Raw genomic sequence first — 27,597 nt, forward strand, 5'->3', positions numbered from 1 at the left:
TCGTCCTAGCTTACCTTTCCCCCACCCCGTGTCCTCAAGTCCATTCTCTACGTCTGTGTCTTTTTCTTTTTTTAAAGAACATCTTTATTAGAGTACAATTGCTTTACAATGGTGTGTCAGTTTCTGCTTTATAACAAAGTGAATCAGGTATACACATACATGTGTCCCCATATCTCTTCCCTCTTGCATCTCCCTCCCTCGCACCCTCGCTATCCCACCCCTCTAGGTGGTGACGTCTGCGTCTTTATTCCTGTCCTGCCCCTAGGTTCGTTAGAACCTTTTTTTTTTTTTAGATTCCATATATATGTGTTAGCATACGGTATTTGTTTCTCTCTTTCTGACTTACTTCACTCTGTATGACAGACTCTAGGTCCATCCACCTCACTACAAATAACTCAATTTCGTTTCTTTTTCAATCTATTTAAAAAATAAAATTGCTGTTCCTCGCATTTCTGGTTTTCAAATTTTGGGGGATAAGACCATAGCCTACTGTTAATTCCTTGGGCAAATCATGCAGTCATCCTGTGCTCAGTCTCTTCATCTAAGAAATGATGGTATTAATATTTTCCCTTAGAGGGAATTAATGCAACTTTCTTTGGGTATTGTGAGAATTAGATGAGGTAACCTTACTAGTTGTGTTTCCCTGGGCTAGTTACTCATCCTCATTTCCTCATCTATGTATAAAATATCAACTTCATAGGGTTTTTGTGGAGAATGAATTAGTTTAATATATGTTAAACTTAGAATGGTGCCTAGCATCTAATAAACACTGACAGTTATTATTATTATTATTATTAAAAAAAATTTTTTGGCCATGCCACACGGCTTGTGGGATTTTAGTTCCCCAACCAAGGATTGAACCCCCCGGGCCCTTAGCAGTGAGTGTGCAGAGCCCTAACCACTAGACGGCCAGGGAATTCCCGAAAGCTTTTATTATTAATGTGTATGATAATATTTCAGAACTTCCCAGAACATCTTAGGTTATTATACTTTTTTTTCATCTTCTAAGGCAACGTGTCTATAGGTTTCTCATCCCTGATATTACTTTGTGGTCAGGGACTGGCTCACGGGACTGTATAGAGACATTAATCGGATTAGGGAGAAAAAGATGTGGCCATAGGAGGACTATATGCCCTGAACAGGTTGAGGGATGCTGTGGTTTAGAGTCCAGGGAGAACTGGCCCTGGTGTTGGTCCTCCTCCATTGTGATAACATTGTTGTCACTTGCAGCTCGCCCACCAATGCATGAAGGAGGTGCGTCGAGCTGCCTTGCAGGCCCAGAAAAACTGTAAGGAGACCTTACCTCGTGCTCGCCGCCTCACCAAGGAAATGCTTCTATACTGGAAGAAGTATGAGAAGGTGGAGAAAGAACACCGCAAACGTGCAGAGAAGGAAGCCTTGGAGCAGCGGAAGTTGGATGAAGAAATGCGGGAGGTAGGGCAATAGCATGAAATTTTGAAAACCATAATTGCTACAGCCATATTAAGAGATTGGTTAGCATTTCATAGGTTATAAATCTAACCAATGAAATGGTTGAAAACATATTTTAAGACATAACTTTGAGTATAGTGATTTTAGTCCCGTAAACCAGTTCTGTTTTTATTCTTTTAGTAAGGCCCTCTCCCTGGCCTTCACCTCTCTTTTATGCTCATTTCCTCTCTTCTTCTTTTTTTTTAAAATTTTATTTATTTTTGGCTGTGTTGGGTCTTTGTTGCTGAACGTGGGCTTTCTCTAGTTGCGGCAAGCGGGGGCCACTCTTCGTTGCGGTGTGTGGGCTTCTCATTGTGGTGGCTTCTCTTGTTGCAGAGCACGGGCTCTAGGCATGCGAGCTTCAGTAGTTGTGGCGCACGGGCTTTGTTGCTCCACGGCATGTGGGATCTTCCCAGACCAGGGCTTGAACGTGTGTCCTCTGCATTGGCAGGTGGATTCGTAACCACTGTGCCACCAGGGAAATCCCCATTTCCTCTATTCTTTGTAGCCTTATTCTTTTGAATATTTCTGGAGGACACCCTTCCCCAGCCTCCCCCACCTCACAAAAAAAGAAAAGGAATGAAAGAAAAAGAAAACAGCTTAGAGCTTATCTGGGCTTGGTTCCAGATGCTGGCTGTAATTTCGATTTGTTGGAAGATGAGGGCTGGTTGCCAAATTTAGGGCCAGATAGGGACAATGGACAACTAGCTCAGTTTTCTGAGACACCTCCCCCATCCCCACCCGCTGCTGCCTACTTTTCTGTTTTAACTTGCAGTCAGTTCTCTTGCTAAGAGATATCAGCTGAGAGTATTATTCAGGGAAGCAAGAGGAGAGATTAAGAGGACAGAGTTATTATGTTGCCCTTGGTAAACCCATTGGGATGAGTGGAAGGACAGTTGAGGTCTGGAGAAGGAAGGGAATCAGGATTGAATGTTTTCTTTCGGGTATAGGTGTAGTACTCCTGTCAAAGCAGAGCCGTGGAGACTCTTTGGAGTTCTTGGTCTTCCCTCCTGTCGCATGCCTTTGAGGGGGAATATGGATTTTGCCCAGTTCTCTTAAGTCCCTGGGTGACTTGTTTCTTTGCATGGAAGATAAACGTATTATTGAGTTAGTAAACTTTTGATGCTAATGGAAATATTTGCTCACTGAGTTTAGAGGCATTTGAGTTAGTCACAGATCTTGAAGTTTTGAAACTGACTTGGCTTATGATCTAGATTTGTGAGACATTCTCTCAATTATGTTGATAGCTAACTGATGAGACTTTCATCTGTGATTATTTTGACTTATGTGTCTTTTTCTCTGAATTTTTGAATTAAGACATTTTTGATGTATCCTTGTTCCCTTAATTTGCCTTCTTCATTTAGACACATAGTAGTTGACTTCCTTAAGGTTAAAGGAAATGTTACTTTTTATGGTTTAATTTAGAAAGGTTTTCTTTTAATTTTTGGCCACACCGGCCTCCTGCGGGATCTTAGTTCCCCCGCCAGGGAATGAACCCGTGCCCCCTGCAGTGGAAGCACAGAGTCTCAACCACTGGACCACCAGGGAAGTTCCTAGAAAGGTTTTCTTGACAGTACTTTAGCTTTAGAACATGAACATCTGTATCCTTTATGAAAATAAATCAGTTTTCTCTCAAACTCTCAGATTTTTTTTTCTAATCTGAATTTGGCTAAAGTGTTATAAAACCTTAAGGAGAAAGTCTAGTTTTGTGTAGCATACTTTGGGACTTATGTCCTTCCTGGCCATGTTCCTTATTTTATTGTTGTTTTTCTTTTGTGGAGGTGGATCAAGGATAAATCAAGTATACTTCATATGAATTTTATTATAAAATAGTTCATGCAGAATAATGATTCTTTTATTTGGTATTTATTGTATATGCTGTATTTCATATAATTCAGTCTTTTGAATCATTTGCTTACTCATTTTATTGTTGAAGAATGATTTTTACTGACATAATGATTATTTTTCTTACTAGATTATTTCAGAGGCACTTTGAATTTAGCTTTCTCGTATTTTAAAAAAAAGGTATATGTGTTTGTGATTTTGTATTTGGTCTGTATTCATGTTTTATAGCTATCATTATCAACAGATGAACAGTAGGCTGTTTCGGGGAGCATTTTCTTTTTTTCATGGACTTCTTTTTTTTTTTTTTTTTTTTTTGCGGTACGCGGGCCTCTCACTGTTGTGGCCTCTCCCGTTGCGGAGCATAGGCTCCGGACGCGCAGGCTCAGCGGCCATGGCTCATGGGCCCAGCCGCTCCGCGGCATGTGGGATCTTCCCGGACTGGGGCACGAACCCGTGTCCCCTGCATTGGCAGGCGGACTCTCAACCACTGCACCACCAGGGAAGCCCTTTTCATGGACTTCTTATTCTCAGATACCTCCTGCATTGACTTTCAGAATAATTTATAGCTCTTCGTCACTTATTTTGCCTTTTGGTGTTAAAGAAGAGTTTTGAACACATTTATGTTTTTAAAAATAAAGCTGTACATGTGTATTTATCACCCAAGTTATTAAGTAAAGCATGTTGTTTGAATTTAGTTGGTATCTCAGTGCCATTAAAGAAAAGTAATACAGTAAAGAAATAAGCATTTTAGACGGAAGCCTAATGGAAAAAAATTTTATTTTGTAAAGGAGAGTAAAACATAGGTTATTATTAGGCTATAAATGAAGATTATTCCTTGCTTTTAGTACCACTGACTTAGTTATAATAAAATTTGTTCATTAGCAATTTTTACCTTTCTAAAGGTAAAGAATTTGTAGAGGAATTGTTTGCAAACTATGTATAGGTTTAGTGAATTCTGTTGAGTACCCTTGTATGTGATTGGTGATTTGACTCTTTTCACTTTCATCTTTTTTCACCTTTAGGCCAAGAGGCAGCAGCGAAAACTGAACTTCCTCATCACCCAGACAGAGTTGTATGCCCATTTCATGAGTCGCAAACGAGACATGGGTCACGATGGGATCCAGGAAGAAATCTTAAGGAAACTGGAAGATAGTTCTACACAGAGACAAATTGACATTGGTGGAGGGGTTGTAGTTAACATCACACAGGAGGATTATGGTGAGTCCTGAATCAGGAGTGGGAGGAAGGAGATACCCAAAATTTTTTCATATCTCAGGTTATACTCATTATTAATTCTTGCAAGTTTTGTCTTGATCGATAGGTAATATTGATCAAAAGGGGAATTTATTTTATTGGAGTAGGGAAAGTGTGAATGTTTGTATAAAATAAGCATATAAAAAACTTTTATTAAAGAATTTGAAAAGGAAAGGGTGTGGTTATATGATCTTGCAAATTTGGAAATATTTTGTGTGTTGATTTGTTAGCAGAAATAAAAGGTATTGTATCAGAAGAATTCAGTGAACATATCTAATTAGAGAAAATCATCTCTCACATAACAGGATTCTTGGTGATGTGAGTAAAGCATGAGAAGAGACTGTTTTGGTATTTTTGTGACCACACAGAGAGGGAGGAATTGGGGTAAAGTTTGAGAGGAAGTTCATAGAGAATAGTGGTCAAGATCATGTTGAGTAAGAATAAGAGAAAATGAGAATGCTTCAGATTATGTTGGGATTTACACAGTCTCTGTTTCTTCTTTAGGAATAGTTTCACCCGGTATAAATATATTACAATTTTGAATCCTCATTGTCTTGCTTTTCCTGGCTTCGTCATTGCTTCGTGCAAGAAACGCAGGATTGGGAGACTGGGGCTCAGTCTCCTGGTGACTTTTGTGAGCTGGCTTTGGCTCCTAGAGACCATGGCAGCCCTCTGCCTTCATTGCCACTTCCAGGTCCTTACCTCTGTCAAGTAATTTGAGCCTTTCTTCTCCCTCACCCTGTGTGAACTTAGGGATAAATAGAATGTGGGCATCAGGGATCCACATATGCTAGTATAAATTGCATCCTTAAAGGAGATCAGTTAATGAGGTGTTATAATCTACATGTTTCCCTTTTCAGACAGTAACCATTTCAAAGCCCAGGCCCTGAAGAATGCTGAAAATGCTTACCATATTCATCAGGCTCGGGTGAGTCTTAAAAATGAAATGTTGGGCCCTGGAAATACAACTTTTTACTTAGGTGGTCTTCCTTTAATCTTAATCATATTTTCAGTTAAAAACATTAATGGATGTGTACGTGTGTATGTGACTGCATTGGGGGTGTGTGTGTCTCTATTTACTTTAGAGTAATAGAGGAATACCTGAGGAAAGGTGGGAAACGAGCATTCACTTGTCTGAGCTTTAAGAATGTGTTGATTGTCGCTAAGACAGTTTGCCTATTTTTTTTCTTCTGTCCTCCCTGGTAATCATGGGTAATACAGAATGAAGTGCATCATGGTGGTTTAGTGAAAAAGTCCACACTGTTGCTTGTTAAGAAAGTGGTATCATGTGTTAAAACTGCTAAGTTAGCACCTTCTTTCACTTTAGTAATAACTTGCTTGTTCATGACATAGTGACATTTAATGAAATCAGAAAGAAACTGCAGTTAGATCAAATTAAGTAAGGAAAATACAGTTTAATATACTGCATAGGAGCCCCTGTGTAACTTTGCCAGGGTCCAAGTCAAGGATAGAGACAAACTCAACCTATTCCTCACCAACCCCAACCAATCAAACAGGTTTTATATCAAATCTTTAATAAATTCACTGATGAAGCAAGTAATTGTGTAATATGGCTTAGTGCCTGTCTATCAAAAGTGTATTCTCAATATAATTGTTAAAATAATTTTAAAATATTAGTAATATACTTTACGCTTGACCCTTGAGTAACTCTGGGAGTTAGGGGTGCCGACCCACCCTGCAGTCAAAAATCTTTGTATAACTTTACAGTCAGCCCTCCATACCTAGGGATCCACATCCACATATCCAACCAACCACAGGATCAAGTAGTACTCTTGCACATACTTAGTGAAAAAACTTCATGTATCAGTTGACCCAGACAGTTCAAACCCATGTTGTTCAAGAGTCAAGTGTATTAGGCTTACATGTAATATATTACATTATATTATCAGAAAGTTTGTTCCAACTAGCACAAGTTACCTATATTGGCATTATGAATTTTATTTGAATTTAATTATTTTCCTCTTATATATTTCCTCTAAAATATTTTTATTTTCCAGACAAGGTCATTCGATGAAGATGCAAAAGAAAGTCGAGCAGCTGCCCTACGGGCAGCAAACAAGTCTGGCACTGGGTTTGGGGAGAGTTATAGCCTGGCAAACCCATCTATCCGGGCTGGTGAGGATATTCCACAGCCTACAATTTTTAATGGCAAATTAAAAGGTTATCAGCTGAAAGGCATGAATTGGTTGGCAAATCTCTATGAACAGGTGAATTTTAGAACTATATCATACCCACTCTGTTTTGTTTGTTATCTGTTTTCCTGAAGTCATTGGTTCAGTGTATTGTGAAATGAGCACAAGATAATGTTTTAGATTTCATCCTTTTTAAAAAGCTTTATCGTTTGACAAGAATCAGAAAGATGTCTCTATATTTCTAACCTGGAGATTTTATTGGGGATTATTTGCATCATGTATAAAGTTTGTCTTAAGTAGTCTTAGTAATAAACCTGATTGCATTTGTACCTGGATTAGGTTAGCTGAAAAACTGGCTTTGGCGTGTTTGTCTCATGATTCAGAGTTGTAGCTGTGGAATTGGCAAAAGGAATCATTACAGTAGTAATAGTGCTGAAGCTGGTATCTCTAGTCACTTTCATTTGAACAAGTCTGACATTTTGGGTAGTTCTTTTTGGCAGTAAGTTGAACCCTGTGTAATGCAATGTGAGAGGTGTTGACTATGTGTATTTTTTTTCCAGGGTATTAATGGCATTCTTGCCGATGAAATGGGACTTGGTAAGACAGTACAGAGCATTGCCCTCCTTGCCCATCTGGCTGAGGTGGGTAGATGCATGCAGTCTTTTCTTCTTCCTATCTCTCCATCCTAGGGTCATTTTCTATTGAGAATCAGCCATTATCAAGCAGTACGCTAGACTCTGTAGCATACCAAGACAGTAGGACTTGCTCCTTGCCTTCAAGGCCTTTACAGGGTGATACAGTGTGGTGAAACATTCTGGTTTTCAAGAAGACTAGGACAGTTTCTAAGCATGTGTGTTTTCATTCTCCATCTCCCACTTCTGTAGAGAACCACCATTGTAGTGGCAAAAACACTGTAGTTAGTTAGATCAGAAGACCTGGTTTCACATCTCAGCTCTGTGCTTACTAGCAGTGTAAACTTGGACAATTCACTTAGCCTCTTTTGACCTGACTTCACTTTAACTCTGTGAGGTTTAGTTTCCACTTCTGCAAAGTGGGGATACTATCTACCTTACAGGAAATTTGTGAGAATTAAATGAGAAGAAATGCGTGAAAGCACTTTGAAAAATGCAGAAAACTCTATACCAATTAAATAATAGTAAAATAGTTGTGATCATCTAGTATAAGGAAAAGCAACACATACAAGTCAGTATGTCATAAGTGCTTTGTTAATGATATAAACTAGGACCTGTAAGGATGGGTGGGGAGTAATTGCTTGGTATTTTTTTCTCAAGGTGTGTGTGAGCAACTTCCTTGCCTGTGTTATTAACATAGAATATTATTTTTCTTAACATAGGATATTATCATTGAGTGTGCAGGTATGGGGGATACGAACCATTTCTCTTGTAGTAATGCATCTCCTATTCTTAAACTCCTCTTGTCGTAAATTATAATTTTGAATTAAATTTCTTCAGTTTTCCTGCAGTTGGCTGACCCAGTTTTTCTGTTTCAGAGAGAGAACATTTGGGGACCTTTCTTAATAATTTCACCTGCTTCTACACTTAACAATTGGCACCAGGAGTTTACTAGATTTGTTCCTAAATTTAAGGTAAAAATCAACAAAATTCTCTTGCTTTTTAAAAGAAACTTTCTGACTCCTTTTTTGCTGCCTTACTTACTTAATTGCTCATAATAGCTTTTAATTTATTGCATTTTTTTCAAAATAACCTTGCATACATTTCCTATCAAAGTTACTGATGGGAGCAATAAGAGAGCATATTACATCCTTATGTTTTATGAGAAAGCCAAAGTCCAGTTTGAGTGATTTGCTGCATTGACCACATGAATTGTAGCTCCTAGTTGTACTGCCATAATAGAAAATGTCTACCTTGCTGGCTTAATATAGGTTTTGATAAATCAAGGTACATATACTATAATTTATGGCATTGTTGTCCACACTCCTCTCCCCCAAATTTATTCATAGATTATCTATTTTCTTGACACTCTAAAGCCAGCTCTTCAATCTTGGTCCAGATTATAACGTCTAAGGTAGATAATGTGAAAGTTGCATTTAACTAATTCAGAGGAAAAGAATTGAGATTTAGGTAGGATGTTATCATCAGGGAAATATGCTGCATCAAGTATGGACAAGATTTAAATAGGGGTTTAATTATGCAGAGTTGTTGGGATGTAAGAAAGAATGGATAGGATTTTTTATATTATTTGCAAGTAAAAAGAAGGAAATGAGTTAACTATTTGTTTTGTCCCTAAAGGAATATAATGATAATGAAGTTGCATGGTAAGGAGGATTTTTTGGAGATATGTATCAAGAGATATTGACATGATCTCTGATCTTGGGTCTCCATAATAATCATGGGTTCCATGCAATTTAAGAGGTCATGGGAGGTGTTTCTCTGGCTTATACTTTATAAGGAATAAGGACGTGTCTGGGATATTCCACTTTGGGGCACCTTTGTGTCTGTGGCCCCACCTTTGCGGCTGAATTAATAGACTTAGGAACGGTTTACAAGGCACATTAGGTATATGGCTTTTAGCTTGGCTGACTCATTCTTAACTTTCTAAGGAGGTGAGATCGTTCTAAGGCAATTTATTGAATATTTTCTCTAGGGTTTTTTCACATTGAATAAGGAGCCCCTCATCTTTTTTCTGCTTTCTTGTTGTTGTTATTGTCGTTTAGTACATGTCAAACAATTAGGAGCTTGAGAAATTAAGTCTTAAAATTTTCTTCCAAACCACTAAAGTTTTCAATATTTCCTTCACTGGCCGATAGATGGCAATGTAGTACTACTTACATCATTGGTACCTCTCCTTTGACTTTATACCCATGCCCGAAACTGAGTTTTCATTTGCATGTGGAGTTTCCTTTTGAAGCTCTAGTCTAGGGGTCAGTAAAATATGGCCTGTGGGCCAATTCAAAGTGTACAATTCAGTAGTAGTAAGTACATTTACAGTGTGGTACAATAATCACTGCTATCTTATTGCAGAATTTTATCATCATACCAAACAGAAATCTCCTTCCCATTAAGCAGTCACTCCCTATTTCCCTTTCCCTCTTGCCCTTGGCTACCACAAATCTGCTTTATGTCTCTGTGGTTTGGTTATTCTGAATATTTTGTATACCTAGAATGTGGCCTTTTATGTCTGACTGCTGCTTTTCACTTAGTAGGTTTTTCAAGGTTCATCATGTTGTAACATGTATCAGCACTTCATTCCTTTTATGACTGAATAATATTTCAGTCATAATATTATAACATATAATATTATAGAGAATAATATTTCATTATCTGGGTATACTGTATTTTGTTTATCCATTCAGCTGTTGATGGGTATTTTGGTTGTTCCTTTTGGCTATTGTTAATAGTGCTGCTATAAACATTCATGTACAGGTTTTTGTTTGAACACCTGTCCTGTTTTCAGTTCTTTTGGGTATATACCTAGGAGTGGAATTGCTAAGTCACTTTATATTTAACTTTTTGAGGAATCCACCACGCGTTCTTTTGTGCAGCTTATGAGCTAAGAATAGTTTTTACTTTTTAAAACTGTTGATTAAAAAAGAATATTTCGTAGCAAATGATATATGAAATTTAAATACATGTGTATTGGAATACAGCCACACCTTTGATTATTTATTATTTATGGCTGCATTCACAGTACAACAGCACAGTTGAGTAGTTGTGGCAGAGACTGTGTGGCCTACAAAACTAAAATTCTTACTATCTGGCCATTTATAGAAAAAGTTTAATGACCTCTCTCTACTGATTCATTGTTTCTATTACCATTACTCCTTTAAATTGTCACAAATGTGTTTGCTTCCCTGTAGAACATAGTTAGAAGTAGACTCTGCTCAGATTTATAGTCTGGTTACATTCAAAAGATACTTAGATCTATGATGATAACATCAGAAAGTTTATTTTATTTGGCAGGTGTCTGAGTAACACTCATTTTATGGTTCTAGTATGATTAGTGCCTCTGACCTCCTCCTTTTCCTCATGAAATAAGATTTACATTTTTTCTCTAGTTAATGTACCACTTTTCATTCCTGAAATTGGCTATTCTGTATGTTTTCTATTTCATTTATTTCTGCTCTTTTATTATTCTTGTCTACTTTTTTTGTAAACTGTTTTCTTTTTCTGTCATCTTGAGATGGAGCTTAGATTGTTGATTTTCAGCTTTTTCTAATGTATATTTAAGGGTATTGCTTTCTAAGCATGACTATAGCCATCCAAAGGTTTGATGTGTCACATTTTCATTATCTTACAATGCAAAATACTGTCAGCTTCTACTGTAAGTTCTTATTTGATTCATGGGTTATTTAAAAGTGTTGTTTTTACTCTCTACACAAAGGATGATTTTCTAGTTATCTTTTTGTTATTTATAGCTTAAATCCACTGATAAGAAAACATGCTTTTTATTATTTTAATCCTTTGAAATTTGTTGCTTTGCTTTCATGGCCCAGCATATGGTCAGTTTTTATAAATGTCCTGTGTGTGTTTGAAAATAATAGTTATTCTGCACTTGTTGAGTACAGTGTTGTATATATGTTGATTAGGTCAAGTTTGTTAACTTGTTCAGCTCTTTTGTATCTTTACTGATTTTTTTGTCTGCCTCTCCTATTACTGACTGAAAGAGGTGTGTTAATATTTACAACAATTATGGATTTATCCATTCTGTTTTCTTCTGTTTTTGCTTTGAGGCTGTGAGATGTATACAAATTTATAATTTTATCTTCCTGGTGAATGAACCTTTTATTATTATTAAATTCCTCCTTTAAGACTTTTGCCTTAAAGTCTATTTTCTCTGATATTAAATAGCTTTCTTTTGGTTAGTATTTGCATGGTATCTTTTTCATCTTTTTACTTTTAACCATTCTATATCCTTACATTTAAGGTGTATTTCGTGCCTTTTATTTGGAATATCTGTGCTTACTTTTAATGTAATTATTGATATATTGTGTTTAAATCTGCTGCCTTGCTCTTTGTTTTCTACTTCTTTTTTTAAAATAGGGTTGTTATTGTGTTTGTGCTTTTTAGTTTTTACTTTTTAAATATTTATTTATTTATTTGATAGTGCCGGGTCTTTAGTTGCGGCTCACCAGCTCCTTAGTTGCGGCATGCATGTGGGATCTGTTTCCCCAACCAGAGATCGGACCCGGGCCCCCTGCATTGGGAGTGCAGAGTCTTAACCACTGTGCCACCAGGGAAGTCCCTGCTTTCTACTTCTTTAACCTGTTCAGCTTTACTTTTTTTTCCTTTTGAATCCTTTTGGATTGATTAGATTTTATCATTCCTTTTTTTTTTCTTCCCCTTTTAAACTTGCTAATTATAGGGCTTCCCTGGTGGCGCAGTGGTTGAGAGTCCGCCTGCCGATGCAGGGGACGCAGGTTCGTGCCCTAGTCCGGGAAGATCCCACATGCCGCGAAGCGGCTGGGCCCATGAGCCATGGCCGCTGAGCCTGCGCGTCCGGAGCCTGTGCTCTGCAACGGGAGAGGCCACAACAGTGAGAGGCCCGCGTACCGAAAAAAAAAAAAAACATAAGAAAAACTTGCTAATTAGATATTCATTCTGTTATTCAGTAGATACCCAGGAGAATACCACATGCACCCTTAACTTTTTTTTTTTTTTTTTTTTTTTTTTTTTTATAGTGTTTATTTTTACTTGTTGACAGTTTGCTTTATTTATTTATTTATTTTTGGCTGTGTTGGGTCTTCGTTTCTGTGCGAGGGCTTTCTCTAGTTGTGGAGGGCGGGGGCCACTCTTCATCGCGGTGCGCGGGCCTCTCACTATCGCGGCCTCTCTTGTTGCGGAGCACAGGCTCCAGACGCGCAGGCTCAGTAATTTTGGCTCACGGGCCCAGTTGCTCCGCGGCATGTGGGATCTTCCCAGACCGGGGCACGAACCCGTGTCCCCTGCATCAGCAGGCAGACTCTCAACCACTGCGCCACCAGGGAAGCCCCCACCCTTAACTTTTTCAAAAGTAATATAAATTAGTACTGTTAATACTTTCCAGACAGTACAAAGACCTTAGTATAGTACTGTAACTACATCCCCCTTCTCTAGACTTACATGCTGTTGTTTTTGTATGTATTTTATATTTTAAACCCCAGAAGACATTATTTATACATTTAAAACTTACTTAGATTTATTCGTATTACTCACATACCCATTGCTCATTGGTCTTCATTCCTCCTTGCATGTTTGTGCTTCCATTTGGCTGACATTTTTCAAAAGAACAAAGGACATCAAGCTACGGATTCTAGAAGCACTTTGAGCCCCATAACAATAAAAAGAATGAAAGTCACACCTAGAAACATCACAGAAAAGTGCTGAATTTTGCATTCTTTTGTTTTTCCATGCTTTAGTCTGGATATTTCCTTCTGACCTCTCTTCTAGTTCACTAATCAGCTCTTCAGCTGGTACTATCTGCTGTTAAACTCGTCACTGAATTCTTTTTTTTTTTTTTTTTAATTTTTTAAAAAAATTTTGTACTTTAAAGATGTTCTTTGTTTTCCAGTTCTACTTCTTATGGTTGTTTTCCTGTATGTTATGTGTCTTTTTTCGCCCCCCTCTGGCTACTTTTTTTTAAAAAAAATAAATGTTTTATTTATATATTTATTTTTGGCTGTGTTGGGTCTTCATTGCTGCACGCAGGCTCTCTCTAGTTGTGGCGAACAGGGGCTGTTCTTTGTTGCGGTGCGTGGGCTTCTCATTGCAGTGGATTCTCCTGTTGCCGAGCACGGGCTCTAGGCACATGGGCCTCAGTAGTTGTGACACGCGGGCTCTAGAGCACAGGCTCGGCAGTTGTGGTGCATGAGCTTAGTTGCTCCGCAACATGTGAGATCCTCCCGGACCAGGGCTTAAACCCGTGTCCCCTGCATTGGCAGGTGGATTCTTAGCCACTGCACCACCAGGGAAGCCCTCGTCATTGAATTCTTAATTTTAATTATATTTTTTCAGTTCTAAAAATTCCCTTTGATTCTTTGATAGTTTCTAGTATACCACTGAAATTCTCAATCTTTTAATTCAATGAAGAAACTTGCTTTTTTTTTTTTTGGCAGCGTTGGGTCTTCGTTGCTGCATGCAGGCTCTCTCTAGTTGTGGCAACGGGGGCTACTCTTCATTGCGGTGCATGAGCTTCTCATTGGGTGGCTTCTTTTGCTGTGGAGCACGGGCTCTAGGCACGCAGGCTCAGCAGTTGTGGCTCGCGGGCTCTAGAGCGCAGGCTCAGTAGTTGTGGCGCACGGGTTTAGTTGCTCCGCGGCATGTGGGATCTTCCCGGATCAGGGCTCGAACCCGTGTCCCCTGCACTGGCAGGCAGATTCTTAACCACTGCGCCACCAGGGAAGCCCCAAACTAGCATTTTTCAAAAAGTCTGTTTCTAAAATTTTCGTTATCTAGATCTCCTGTGGGTTTGTTTCTTTTATCTATATTTCATGTTGGTTTTCAGTTATGTGGTCTAGTCTTTCCATATTTGATTTTTTTGTTTTGTTTTGTTTTTGTTTTAATGCCAGACATTGTATAGGAAAAATTGTAGAGATAATTGTGGGCTCTGGATACTGTTTTCTTCTTCCTGAGAGAGGATTAATGTGTGTTTGGGGTTTTGTTTTGGATTTTTTTGCCTATAGTAATTTTTTTTCTGGGGCAATAATAATCCAAAGCCCCCTTAATCTAGTCAGGAATTGAGATGATTTGAAACCAGGATTCAGTACCTGATAAAGCAAGTGTATGTATAGTTTACCTTTACTACCGGTGTGTATCTATCTTTTTTTTTTTTTTTTTTTTTTTTGGCGGCACGCAGGCCTCTCACTGTTGTGGCCTCTCCCGTTGCGGAGCACAGGCTCCAGACGCACAGGCTCAGTGGCCATGGCTTACGGGCCCAGCCGCTCTGCGGCATGTGGGATCTTCCCGGACTGGAGCATGAACCCGCGTCCCCTGCATTGGCAGGCAGACTCTCAACCACTGCGCCACCAGGGAACCCTGTGTATCTATCTTTTGATTCCCAACTTAAGGCCAGGGAGGTGGGTGGTTATCAGAATCCCTCCTCCTTGAACTACAGTTTTTGTTTTGTGGGTCCTATGTCTCCTTTTAAAAAAAATACAAACAAAAACAACTTTTCAGTTTCTTAGCCTCTCAACTCAAACTTTTGGGAAGGATCAGCACCCACTTGGGGAACGTGTTCCAGATGCCAGGCTTTCCTCTCTTTTCTAGATCTGGGCTGTATAATTCTCCACTGGCTCAGTAGCTCTCTGATGCCTTCAAACAAATGTTTTGTATCTGTGTTTTAACTTGGTCAGTAGGAGGAGTGCTAGTCCAGCACCTAGTGCGGCAGTGACAGAAGAGGAACTCTTATATTCATTCTATTAGGTTTTTTAAAAATCATTATGAATAACGTATTTGTGATGATACTTTTAAGATTATCACTAGGAAATAATCTGTATATTGGTCCTTTTTCCAGGTGCTACCATATTGGGGAAATCCTCATGATAGAAAAGTTATCAGGAGGTTCTGGAGTCAGGTAACTTTCAGCTTACTGTACACGCATGCACACACACATATACATGTTCACACATATGTGCAGTCATTATTTCTCCAGTTGATTTGAGTGATTTCACTTTCATAAAATCTTCTTTTATGTTTCTGGACACTAGGCAAGTGTACTTTTTTTCTTTTACAATGCTTTTCCTGTTATAGACAATCAGCTGGACTTGAAGTCCAGGATTAAGTAAGAGCTTTTTTCTTTAATAAGCTGAAGACTAGTTTTTAACAAGGTTTGTGGTTAAGGTAACTACCTTCAAAACAGTTATGCTTTTAATTCACTGCACATCTCCTACATTGGAGAAGTATATCTTTAGAGCTATCTTAAACTTCTTGGCCTTAGAAAATAAATTCCATTCCTCATTGTCTTATTATGACTTGTTAGGTATCTCTTTTCACCCTTGCCCTCTTATGTTTACAGAAGACCCTCTACACTCAGGATGCCCCCTTCCATGTGGTTATCACCAGTTACCAGCTGGTGGTGCAGGATGTAAAGTATTTCCAGCGAGTCAAGTGGCAGTACATGGTATTGGATGAGGCTCAGGCGCTCAAGAGTAGTTCCAGGTAACATGAGTAGTAGAAATTAAAGTCTGTGGACTGAGGATGTATAGATACATAGATATGTGTGTATCATGTACACACACATGTGAATGAAGATCAGAGAGATTTGAAAACATGGTATATGGCTTATATATGGTCTTACGATCTCTTCATAAGCTATATATCTGACCAGAAGGCATAAATTCTCTTTTGCATTTTCATGGAATATGCGTATTAATGTTTAGAGTATAAAGATTTTCCTCAGCTTTTTTCTCCCTATTCAATAATTATGGCATTTTAACTGATTTTTGTTCTTCAAGGAAACTTTCTGTGGAGGAAGGGGTGTCTGCTCTTTGCTTCAGGGATTATTTTAGACAGGAGGTCTTAGTAGGAAGTAGAATGTTACATTATGTGGATTGTAGCTTCTACTGTTTTATGAAGGTTATCCTAGTCCCTGAATGGTTATTAGATGCCCAAGAATCCTTTTATTGGAAGTTACATGTTTAAAATGTTCTAATACCTTTAAGTTCCCAAACTGAATAGTAAATGAGTGCTTGGCTGTAAAGTGTTACTCAGTGGTATTAGACCTTGGGTTTGATGGATTTTTATTAACTCTTGGTGAGCCCATAGGGCTTTCTTAGAAGTCCATGTTAACTGGCAGGATGGTATTTTCCATGGAACTTTCCAGCCTCTAAAGAGCATTATTTCATATTTTACTCTTTTGAAGTAGGGCATGCTTGTGGCCAGGAGCAGTAGACTCACTTTGCGTTTTCTTCTCACACCCTTTCTCTCTCCATTGCTCCCTCCAAACTCACACTGGAAGCGCATAGAGTAATAATTTTAAAACCTACTACTGTAGATAATACTTTATAATTATATGGTCTGTATGAACAAAACTGACCAAAGAGGTAGTAGAGGACTTTTATCAAGCCAGAAAGGATCCTACTCTGCTATTCGAGGGCTTTTTTATATATATACCCTAATACCACGTTTTCAGTATAGAGTCAGTTCCTTTGAAATTTCCTGTCATCAGCTTTGTTGAGTAATATTTTTCAATTGTGTTCATGGTAGAGTATTGATACTTGATTTTGAGTATTTGTTATTTTTTTGAAAAGCATTTTTAGAAATAAGGGGTCTCAATAGGGTGATTATTTACTGCTAACTTGGAATTTGTAATTCATCTTACTGGACAGTGTTCGTTGGAAGATACTCTTGCAGTTTCAGTGTCGGAATCGGCTTTTGCTAACTGGGACCCCCATTCAGAACACCATGGCAGAGGTAGGCACTAGTAAAGACCTCAGTTTTATGTCTGCATTAAACAGAGTGGCTCCAACACAGAATAAAATTCTTTACCCATGCCTACCTGGAGTGTTACGGCTTTGTATAAATTGCAATCCCCACATAAAAGGAAGAATTTGACCATGGCTTGCCCTAAGTGGTTTTTTTTTGGGGGGGGGACATCATTACTGTTTTCTTATTCTCTGGCAAAAGGGAAATAAATTTCTTTATTCCTTGGTTACTTATATAATAAATCGTGATCACATTAAGAATGCTACTCATCTAATGCAGAGATATTTTTATACTAGAATAAAAAGGTAATATTCTTTGACACTGAGAGGAGCTAAAATTCTTTCTTTGGGGAAGATAATTTTATCTTCTAGAATAGGGGTCAGAAAACTTCTGTAAAGAGCCAGATAATAAATATTTAGACTTTATAGGCCGTATAGTCACTGCACAGCTACTCAACCTTCTATTGTAATGTGAAAGCAGCTATAGATGATATATAAATGAATAGGTGTGACTATGTTCCAATAAAGCTTGATTTATAAAAATAGATGGCAGACCAGACTTGGCACCACAAGGCGTAATTTGCTGACCCCTGATCTAGAGTTATTATTAGCAAGTTATGCTGCCTCAGACTGTGTTCAGTTGTGGAATGGATCTTTATATAAGATCTTCAAAACTATCTCACTGCACAAGCTGAGCAGGACTTGCACTTTCAGACTTTCAGTGGGAAATTAATTGAAAAATAGTTTTTTGCTATAGTACCTTATAGAATTAGAGTTGGTTGATGAGGCAGTGTGCTTACACATTCATTCTCTCTCACTTACTCACACATACACATGCTCCTAGACACAGATACAGAGACCTGCAACTTCACTCTTTCTCCAAACTCTCATCATGTCTTCACATACTGTCGTTTTGTTGCTCTATAGTTATTTTGCTTTTTGTTTGTTTCCAGCTCTGGGCTCTGCTGCATTTCATTATGCCAACATTATTTGATTCACATGAGGAATTTAATGAATGGTTTTCCAAGGACATTGAGAGCCATGCTGAAAACAAATCTGCCATAGATGAGAGTGAGTACTTTTATGAACTTTCATTCTTTCTGCCTATTAGTGTAGGCAACTACATAATTCTGTATTTTCTTGTATGTAAAGAATTTTTCTTCTGGTATGCATAGAAGGATCTGAGAGAAAAGTTTTTTCTCTTTTAAAATATTATGTGCTTTGTGCATATTTAAAAGAGTCCAAAAAGGACTAACTCAAGTGATGTTCCTTTAGTGTTGACTAATCAAGGCAGAACAGGCAAAATTCACATTTTGGATTACGGAATCCTCATTTTCCACGTAGATCCTGAAAAATTTTATATTCTTTGTGGAATGGGGTAAGACTTTTTGCCTGTGATAAAACCAGAAAATATTAGAAGGATAATTTTTGTTATTTTCGCTATATATTAGGATTTGTTTCTTCTGTAAACATTTTTAACCTTGTTTATCAATTTTTTTACCTCTTGACTAATATTTTAAGAGAGTTATGAGGTATTTATTACATAACATGAAGTGCCACCTACTAACTATTAGAAAAGTTCTTAAGTAATTCCTTATACTACATGTTGTGAATTTGCTGATATACTTTGAAAAAATGATTTTTGGGGAACACTGGGAGTCCCAGATAGCTTGCATTAGACCTGTCTGAGAACCCTATTATTGATAGAATGTTCCTAAAACACTCTAAAGGTGAATTCTAATAAAAATAAAGCCATCCTTACTGGTTTGAGTAAATGAGAGCAAAATGCATTTGCACAATTGACTCCAGGAAGGTGCTGTGGAAAGTTCAGATCCCTTGGCTTCCTCCTTGCAATTGTTGCAGTCTTCTTTTAGAAAATCATTAAGCCAAAAGGTGTTAGAATGGTTTAGTGAAGGGTGGTGATGATATTTCTTTTGTTTGTGTTAAATTGATATAATGTATTATTTGTCGGTGGGGCTCCTGGCATTTCAGATCAACTCTCTCGCTTACACATGATCTTGAAGCCATTTATGCTGAGGAGAATCAAGAAAGATGTGGAAAATGAATTGTCTGACAAGGTAAGGAAAGAAGACCTTGTGAGTTTATGCCTTAATAGGCACCAACCTAGGGTTCCAGGGTGAAAAGAAATTCCTTGGTAAATGTTTACTTGAAGGGTAATTAGTTTGATTGATAGGAGACCTTTAAACTTGAGAGGGTCAGAGAAGACTTAAAATGAGTCAAATAATGAAGGCAAGTAATAGTTCTTTCTTCTTTTTGTTTTATACTTTTTATTACGGAGAGTTTGAAACATTACAAAAGTAGAAAAAATAGCATAATGAGCTCCATATAGTTTAAATGATCAATCATGACCATTTTTCACCCCTCTACATTATTCTGAAGCAGATCCCAGATGTCTTTTGTTTCATTTATAAATATTTTCATAGGTGTCTCTAAAAGATTTGGTGTTTTTTAAAATACATATTCACATATCATTATCACCTCTACTAAAAAAGGCAGTTATTTCATTGTAGTATCACATATCCAGTCAGTGCTCAGATATTCCCAGTTGTCTTTGTGTATGCTTTTTTCTTTCTCTCTCTTTGAAAAAGTATTCAGTTTTTGAAACCAGAATCCAAGCAAGGTCCACGGAACATAGTATTTGGGTGCTATGTCTCTTAAGCATCTTTTAGTCCCACCCTACTTTTTCTCCCCTTGCAATTCTTTGTTGAAGAAACCGAGTTGTTTGTCCTGTAGAGTTTTTCCACATACTGGATTTTGCTGGTTGCATCATTGTGGTGTTGTCTAACATGTTCCTCTGTCTCCTGTATTTCTGCAGACTGAGAGATAGATTTAGAAGTTTAATGTGCTTTGGGTTTTAATATTTTTTCTCATAAAAAGTCAGTAATTTTGGTTTATAAATAATCTTTTTTTGGATCTTACCAGACTTCTGTAGTTTTCTGTTATCTCTTGTGAATCCTCCCCATATTCTCCTTCCTTCTTTTTTCACCCAGTTCCCAGTCCTTTGGGGTATTTTCCCATCTCCCATAGATCGCACCTGTTCCTCACAGTTCTGCTGTCTATATAAAAGGCATCTTTCCAGGTTCTTGATAATATCAGGTGATTCTCTCTGTCACTGCCAGAAGGCTGGATCATTTTGAAATTAGTAACTCTCTTACAAGATTGTGGTGGAGATGTACACCTTCAAAGAGAGGAATAGAAGTGTACCTTTGTTTTATTCCTTTTAAAAAAATCTTTATGGCTGCTTTGTGAAACTGGCTGATTTTAACTGAATAGCAGTTCACACAGATATGTACCTGATAGAAAGAAAATACTTAATAAAAAAATGGATCCTTAAGGCTTTTATATCAGAAACAGCTTAAAAACAATAGCAATATCATAATGTCTGTTATTTAGTGGTCATTAGGGAGGTGATCAGAAGACATGGTTCTTAACCACTGTGCAGAGTATAAATTTCTTAAACATCAGTAATGTTTCTAATCTTAATTAAATAGTATATTATTTATAATATAATAAATAATAGTATTTATAGTATAGTTCAATAGTATTTGTAGTATAGTTCAATAGTATAGTTCAGTAGTATTATTGAACTCTTACTGTCTGCCAGCAGCTGGTCCGTAGAGATGCAGCTTCCAGGTTCTGTTCAGATTTCCAAGGGGGATGAATACATAAATAGCTAGTACTGTATCATAAGATATGCAATGATTATCCATGTGAAATATAATGGGAACATAGATAAGGGAGTAGTTCTATTAGGGAAGGTTAGAGAAGGCATCAAAGCAGAGATGACATGTGAGCTATATCTGGAATGATGAGTTGGCATTTACTAGGAAAATACGGTAGGAAGGGGGTGCTAAGCAACAAGAGTGAACAAAGGTAGAGCAATATTCAAATAGGTAGCATGTTTGGCAAACATTATTCAGACTGTTGTAGCTAATATATATAGGAGGACTTGATGAGATTGGGATAACATGGTGAGTTAGATTATGGGAGGCCTCTGCCTACAGGAGAATTTTTAATATTTTACTATAGGCAGTAACTTACATTGAAGGTTTTTCAGCAGTTGAGTACCTTATAAGATTTGTATGGAAAGTTTCTTGGAACCAGGAGAGACTAGAGGCAGGAAGCTCCCACGGTAATAGCAGTATAGATTAGATATGATGAGATTCTGTATTAAAGCAATGGGAATGGTCAGAAAAGGTGGTTAGAGGTAGATTTCCAGGTTGAGTTGAGGGACTTAGGAAATGATAGAACATGGGGTATGAGAGAGAAAAAAATCAGAGCTGACTGAAGTTTCTGTTTGGGCAACTGAGTGATAATGCTGTTAATGAATTAAGTAAATTGTGAAAGAGAATTTTTTTCTGATATGTCACAAATGCAATTGCTGCAGACTCTGAGTGATACTATTATGGTAGGTAGTTGGAAATATTGGGCTGGGGATGTTGGGAAATATATTTTTGCAAGTCACTGTGATGGACGGTAGTTGGTGTTATTAGAAATGGAAGAGGTCGCCCAGGGACAGCATGTAGAGTGAGTGACAAGGGAAGAGGGTCAAAGAAGGCACATTTTTCTGGATAATTAGCCATATCACAGGTTTATAGAGATACTGAGTTTCTAGAGATATGTATATTGTTTTTTTCGATCATAATCTGCCTTGCATGAGTTTCCAACTTTACGCTGATACTGAGTTATCTTACAAACTGTTTTCAAAATATAAATGTCCTTATTGATTTTTAGATTGAGATTCTAATGTATTGCCAACTGACCAGCCGACAGAAGCTGCTATATCAGGCACTAAAGAACAAAATTTCCATTGAGGATTTATTGCAGTCTTCTATGGGCTCTACCCAGCAAGCACAGACAACCACCAGCAGCCTCATGAATCTGGTCATGCAGTTTAGGAAGGTAAGAGCTTAGGTCAGCTGCCTTGGAGTTGTCTCTATTATTAACCCACTTCAAGAAAAAAGGTTCTATCTTGCCTTGATGCCAAATAAACAAAGGCAGTTAAAAAAGGATGAAAATGGGAAAGTATATATTCATAAAGGTAAACATGCAGGGTTTGGGATTCCTCCATCGTTTCATAGAGTGATGTCTGCACATGACAATATTGTCTTATCATTTCCTTTCCTGTTAGGTGTGTAATCACCCAGAGTTATTTGAACGACAAGAAACTTGGTCTCCATTTCATATTTCCCTAAAGCCATACCAGATTTCAAAGTTTATCTACCGTCATGGACAGATCAGGGTCTTCAACCATTCACGAGACAGGTGAGCAAATATTAATATCTGTTTGCTCTAAGAGTGTTTTTGTATAATTTGGGGTTTTGTGGCTTAGTAGATAAATTTAATTGAGAGTGAGTTCCACAACAATGAGGTATTTAAGCAATGGGTGGACAGCTATTTGTTGAGGGATCTTGTGATAGGATCTGTGCACTCTCAGGAGTTTAACTGGCGCTTCCAGTTGCCTTTCTGAGTGAGGAATGTGCACCTGTGTGCAAATATGTACTTGTACCAAGAGAGATCAGCAAATGTCTCTGTCTCAGTACTGAAATTGCTTTGTGATGGTTTATACACTTGGAATAGCACTTGTGGAAGAACTGATTGGATTTCAAATTAATCAAATTTATCTTCTTCCCAGAATCAGCAGTCACAGATTTGGTAAAAGTGAAGTGATTGTTAATGGTAATATGCTAGAAACCACTTCCATTCAGAAAATGGCTATGTATGTACATTCTGCACTTCCGAGTGAGGGTGGCCCCGGCTTCTGGATTTTTTAACAAGCTCCCAAAGGATTCTTGTGCACACCTGCACTTGAGAACCATAGATTTAGAACGCTGCTTCTGTAGAGAAACAATATAAACAGTACTTTCAAAATAATCATCAACAACATCTAGCCTGATGTTACTGAAAGTGAGACACATTTCTTGGGTTTAATTTTAAGAATTCTTTGTCTGTGATAGCTCCAGGCTAATACTTAACTAGATGGGCAGGGGGAAACAGACCAGAGTTGTAGTGCTTTTTGTTTAATATAGTATATAGCAACTTTAAGTGCTAGAAATGTGCTTCTTTGAAATAAAATGAGACCACTTTGAACTTGTATTATAATCTACTGCCTTTATTAAGTACTTAGTACTTTCTGACATATATGTAATGATTTTGTCTGGCAACAAACTTCTCAGAAGTAGAAAGTTTCAAACCTTAAATGATTCTTTTAGTTTGGAACCTCCAGTTTAGTTAAGTTCCTGATATTTATATTTGGGTTTGGATTTATTTTATTTACTTACTTTACAGGTGGTTAAGGGTTCTTCTTTCTCCATTTGCACCAGACTATATCCAGCAGTCTCTGTTTCACAGAAAAGGTAGGTGTTTTGATCTTTGAGGAGGAAAGAATGCCAAGGATTTATCAGGATGCTCTTTGTTTTGCTGAGTTGGAACTAGTAGTGGCTTTGCCTGAATGCTAGGCCTTTATTTATAAAGTCTTTATAAGATTTAAGTAAATTAGTTGTCTTCATCTATAGATGCTAGGCTTTTTGGCTATAACAGGAAGCAATAAAAAATTTTTTTTGATTAATTGTTTTCCATTTTGATTGACCTTCCATCTTTATTTTATACCTGCCTCTTAAGAATTTCTTATACCCTTTGAATAGAGGTGTGATAGAGACAATGCAGGACTCTTGCTAGTGTGGGACTCTTAGATACCTCCTCCTTAGTTTAAGGAAAGGAAGCTGCTCAACTTTGAGCATTGTCCAAAGTATTAAGGCAGAGGTTCAGAATTTTTCACCTCTGTGTTTTCCTTTTCTTTTTTCTTTTTCCTGGCACGATAAAAAGAGGAAGGCAGTTAGCCAAGAATCCAAAACCCCAGAGGTAACTGATGAGCCAACTCCACTCTGGCCCATATATGCCATATCTCATAGGTCTGCCTCTTCTACTTATGATTGTAGTACAAAAATATGACACACTGTCTTATATCAAAGTGGCTGTATTGGAACCTTTAGAATAGTTTTTGATTCTTAAGTCAAAATTCAGCAGTTCAGCAGGCTTTAGTTGAGTATTGCCTCTTGGTTTTCTGTTGGGTTTAACTTTGTCCTTTGATATTCCAGGTGTTAATGAAGAAAGCTGCTTCTCTTTCCTTCGCTTTATTGATGTATCTCCAGCTGAAATGGCAAACCTCATGCTTCAGGGACTTTTGGCCAGGTGAGAAGTTTGCTCATTGTTTGATGAGAGAGCAGTTGGGAATAAACAGAGGCGAAGGTCGAATACTGTGAAATTAAATATTTACTATTATATCATCTTACAGAGCCTCTCATTCTTTTTTGTATTGTTAAGAATTAAAATTTTTATAAGGAAATCATACTTTTGATCCTTTAATAATTGCATGATGCTTCGTGATATACCTTAAATAAAACCTGTTTAGGCTCTTCTCCCAAATGCTACCAGAAGGTCTTCAATTCTTCATAATTTCTAGGTAGACTACTTTATTTGTTTCTACAGGGCAAATGATGACTGATGATTCCTTTAGTTAGTAGTGATTGCAGCATAGCCTGCCTTACGTATTCAGGGAAACTTAGTTCTCTTTTCTTATTCTTTGGAATAATGGCTTTTACTTAATTTATTACTTTGTATTTGTGTAAAAAATAGTAATCTCATTAGGAGAGGCTGTCTCCTTAGTATGAGGATGTTTTTATGACAGTTTTTATGATAGAGTTGAATATTCCTTAATACTGAGAGGAGCTTTACAGAGGATTTTCGTTTTCATAGTAGCAAACCAATTCATGCCAAAGATAGAATTTATAGAACAAAAGTATGAAATGGCTTTATCTGAAAGTAGGAAAGAGCTGTGTCTAAAGTGTTCAAGATTTACAGAAGAGACATGTTAATGAGAGACAAGGTTCCTCGCTGCTATGAACTACCCTCAGCCCTCCATGGAGCACTGAATAAGCATGTCTGCTGTGGTTTGTTTCAGATGGTTAGCTCTTTTCCTGTCTCTGAAAGCCTCCTACAGGCTCCATCAGCTGCGCTCCTGGGGAGAGCCAGAAGGGGAGAGCCAGCAGAAATATCTGAGAAACAAGGATTTCCTTCTTGGGGTTAATTTTCCACTCTCCTTTCCCAACCTTTCCAGCTGCCCTTTGTTAAAGGTAAGCAATTATTTCAGCATCAGTTATCTGTGTAGTACTCCCTTCCCTTTTCTTTGAATCAATAAAAGTAATAAAGTAAATGAAGACCTGAGGGAGCCAAAAAGTTCCCAGAGGAGTGGGAGCAGTGTAGTGTTATATAGCTTATTACATATCACTTAATAGACATTTTATGTGTGTGTGTATGTGTGTGTATATATATATATTTTTTTTAATATATGTTTTGTATATAACTTTACTGTGAAGTACACAGATCTTAAGTGTACAACTCTTTGAATTTATACATGTGTATACACTTGTGTAACAACTGCCTAGATTAAGGTATAGAATATTTCCAGCACCCAGAAGTGTCCCTCATACTTCTTCCCATTTGAAACCTTTAGTTCAGAACAAACCAACAAATAAAAATAAAGGTAATCACTATTCTACTGCTATCATCCCAGATTATTTTACCCTGTTTTTGAACTTAATGTAAATGGAATGATCTAATGTGTACTCTTTTGTGTCTGGCTCCTTTCCCTCAATTATTTTGTCTGTAAGATTCATCCATGTTGCACTGTAGCATTCTTCTTTAATGCTATGAAGTGTTCCATTGTCTGTTTCTAATCACAATTGATTAATCTACTGTTTTTTATTTTATTTATTTATTTGGCTGCATCGGATCTTAGTTGCGGCATGCAACTAAATGGGATTGCTGTATCATCACGTATACGTATGTTTAGATTTAGTTCCCACTGCCAAACATTTTTCCAAAATGGTTTTTCAAAGTTAAACTCCCACCAGCAATGTGAGAGATTTATTCTTGTAAATCTTGCCTACCCTTGGTATTGTCGGCCCATTTTTGTTGAATTTGTGATTTTCAGTTGCATTTCCATGGAAAGTAATGATGTTGAGCACTTTTTCATATAACTGTTTGCCATTGTATAGTAGGTAAGGGGAAAAGGGATAGGAAATAAGTGATAGGTGATAGGTGCAGATTCAGATCATGTGAGGCCTCATAAGTTAATGCTAAGGATTTGGGTTTTATTCTGAATGAAATGGGTGTAACACTGGAGAGTTTTAATAAGAGACTTGATGTTTATATGTTATAGTTCTTCAACTAGATTAATAGTTTAGAAGGTAGAACTTTTTCTTTGTATCCTCTAGAAAATTTAATGTGTCATCAGTCATACAGCTATCGAATGTAGGATGTTCTTTGGCTGCATCTGGTTATTTGCCCCCTGTATACTGAAGAACCTGTATGATTTCCTTTTCTTCTGTTTTCCCAGTTGGTTTCTCACGCATTGCTCCATATACTTTTTTGGACTCTGAAGATAAGATCGTTAATGCAGAAGGAGAATAGAATTGGGTTCCAGCCTGTTTGGAATAATATAGTCAGTTGTGGCAAGGTGACTTCCTACTAGTGAATACTGATATGTCTAATGAAGAGTTGCTGAACCTCTGTAGACCAATTTCCTTACATTTGGTACTCTATATTACTACAGTTAAAATTTTTTTACTAGTTTTATTTTTGGTACAGAGCGCACCATTCTACCAGGGGTTTTTTATGCTCTATTATGTAGATAACTGCATCTTACTTAACACTGAAAGATAAGCATCACTTATTTGTAGTCTTCTCCTTTATGAAAATACAGTAGTGTGTTCAGAGCACCTGTTCAGTGAGGTCCTTATATCAATTAATTTCCTGAGAAATTTAGATATGGGCAATATGCTTTATGTGAAACTGGTTTTTCCAAAGTTAGTTTCACTTCCATGTCCTCTTCTTTACTTTTATTTTGTGTTATAGATAGACCTTTGCTCTTGTAGTGGCTTAGAATGTACACCGAGTTACTGAGCCACAGGTAGCTGAAAGCTAATCATGTATTTTGTAGAGATGCTGTTCTCCTTTTGGTCTCACCATCCTTATCTCCAAAATACATATGTTGAAATACCAATGTATCTTGCCAGAGTTGGTTGATATATCTGTTCTAAGAAATATTTGCTTTCAACTAAGCAGAATAATCTTTACATGATATCTAGCCTTAAAGGTTAGACTGGGTTCTGAATGAAGAATCATTCTGTTGAAGCTCCATATGTAACAATAAAAATATAATAAAGCCCATTATATCTGTGGCTTTTGAAGTCTGACCACGACTCACAAGAATATTTTACACCACCTGTAGTTATGTAGATATATCAGATATTACATACATATATAAATATTACACATCCATAAATTTTTAAGACAAAATATTCACAAAACAGTATTTACCCTCCTTCAGTGCACAGTTTTTTCCTTTTGTTTTTCTTAATGTTAGTTGGAACCTACTAAAAAATGATTTCATGACCCTACTACTCACAGTTTGAA

The 27,597-nt window shown here is 37.3% G+C and overlaps 1 protein-coding gene across 1 annotated transcript in view; it reads left to right on the top strand.

The window, feature by feature from the left end:
- INO80 (INO80 complex ATPase subunit) overlaps window positions 1-27,597 on the top strand; it is a gene marked incomplete at its 3' end in the record, with an annotated part of 101,566 nt that overhangs the window by 16,016 nt on the left and 57,953 nt on the right. Inside the window, exons 8-23 of the mRNA XM_079699619.1 lie at window positions 1,231-1,434; window positions 4,338-4,533; window positions 5,430-5,497; window positions 6,588-6,797; window positions 7,283-7,363; window positions 8,233-8,328; window positions 15,192-15,251; window positions 15,693-15,835; window positions 17,005-17,089; window positions 18,054-18,171; window positions 19,093-19,178; window positions 21,856-22,023; window positions 22,253-22,386; window positions 23,410-23,477; window positions 24,219-24,312; window positions 25,082-25,253. Coding sequence (XP_079555745.1) covers window positions 1,231-1,434; window positions 4,338-4,533; window positions 5,430-5,497; window positions 6,588-6,797; window positions 7,283-7,363; window positions 8,233-8,328; window positions 15,192-15,251; window positions 15,693-15,835; window positions 17,005-17,089; window positions 18,054-18,171; window positions 19,093-19,178; window positions 21,856-22,023; window positions 22,253-22,386; window positions 23,410-23,477; window positions 24,219-24,312; window positions 25,082-25,253 — 1,983 coding nt within the window. The remainder of the gene's footprint in view (window positions 1-1,230; window positions 1,435-4,337; window positions 4,534-5,429; window positions 5,498-6,587; window positions 6,798-7,282; window positions 7,364-8,232; window positions 8,329-15,191; window positions 15,252-15,692; window positions 15,836-17,004; window positions 17,090-18,053; window positions 18,172-19,092; window positions 19,179-21,855; window positions 22,024-22,252; window positions 22,387-23,409; window positions 23,478-24,218; window positions 24,313-25,081; window positions 25,254-27,597) is intronic.

The sequence above is a fragment of the Hyperoodon ampullatus genome (assembly GCF_949752795.1).
Source record: "Hyperoodon ampullatus genome assembly, chromosome: 3".
NCBI lineage: Eukaryota > Metazoa > Chordata > Mammalia > Artiodactyla > Ziphiidae > Hyperoodon > Hyperoodon ampullatus.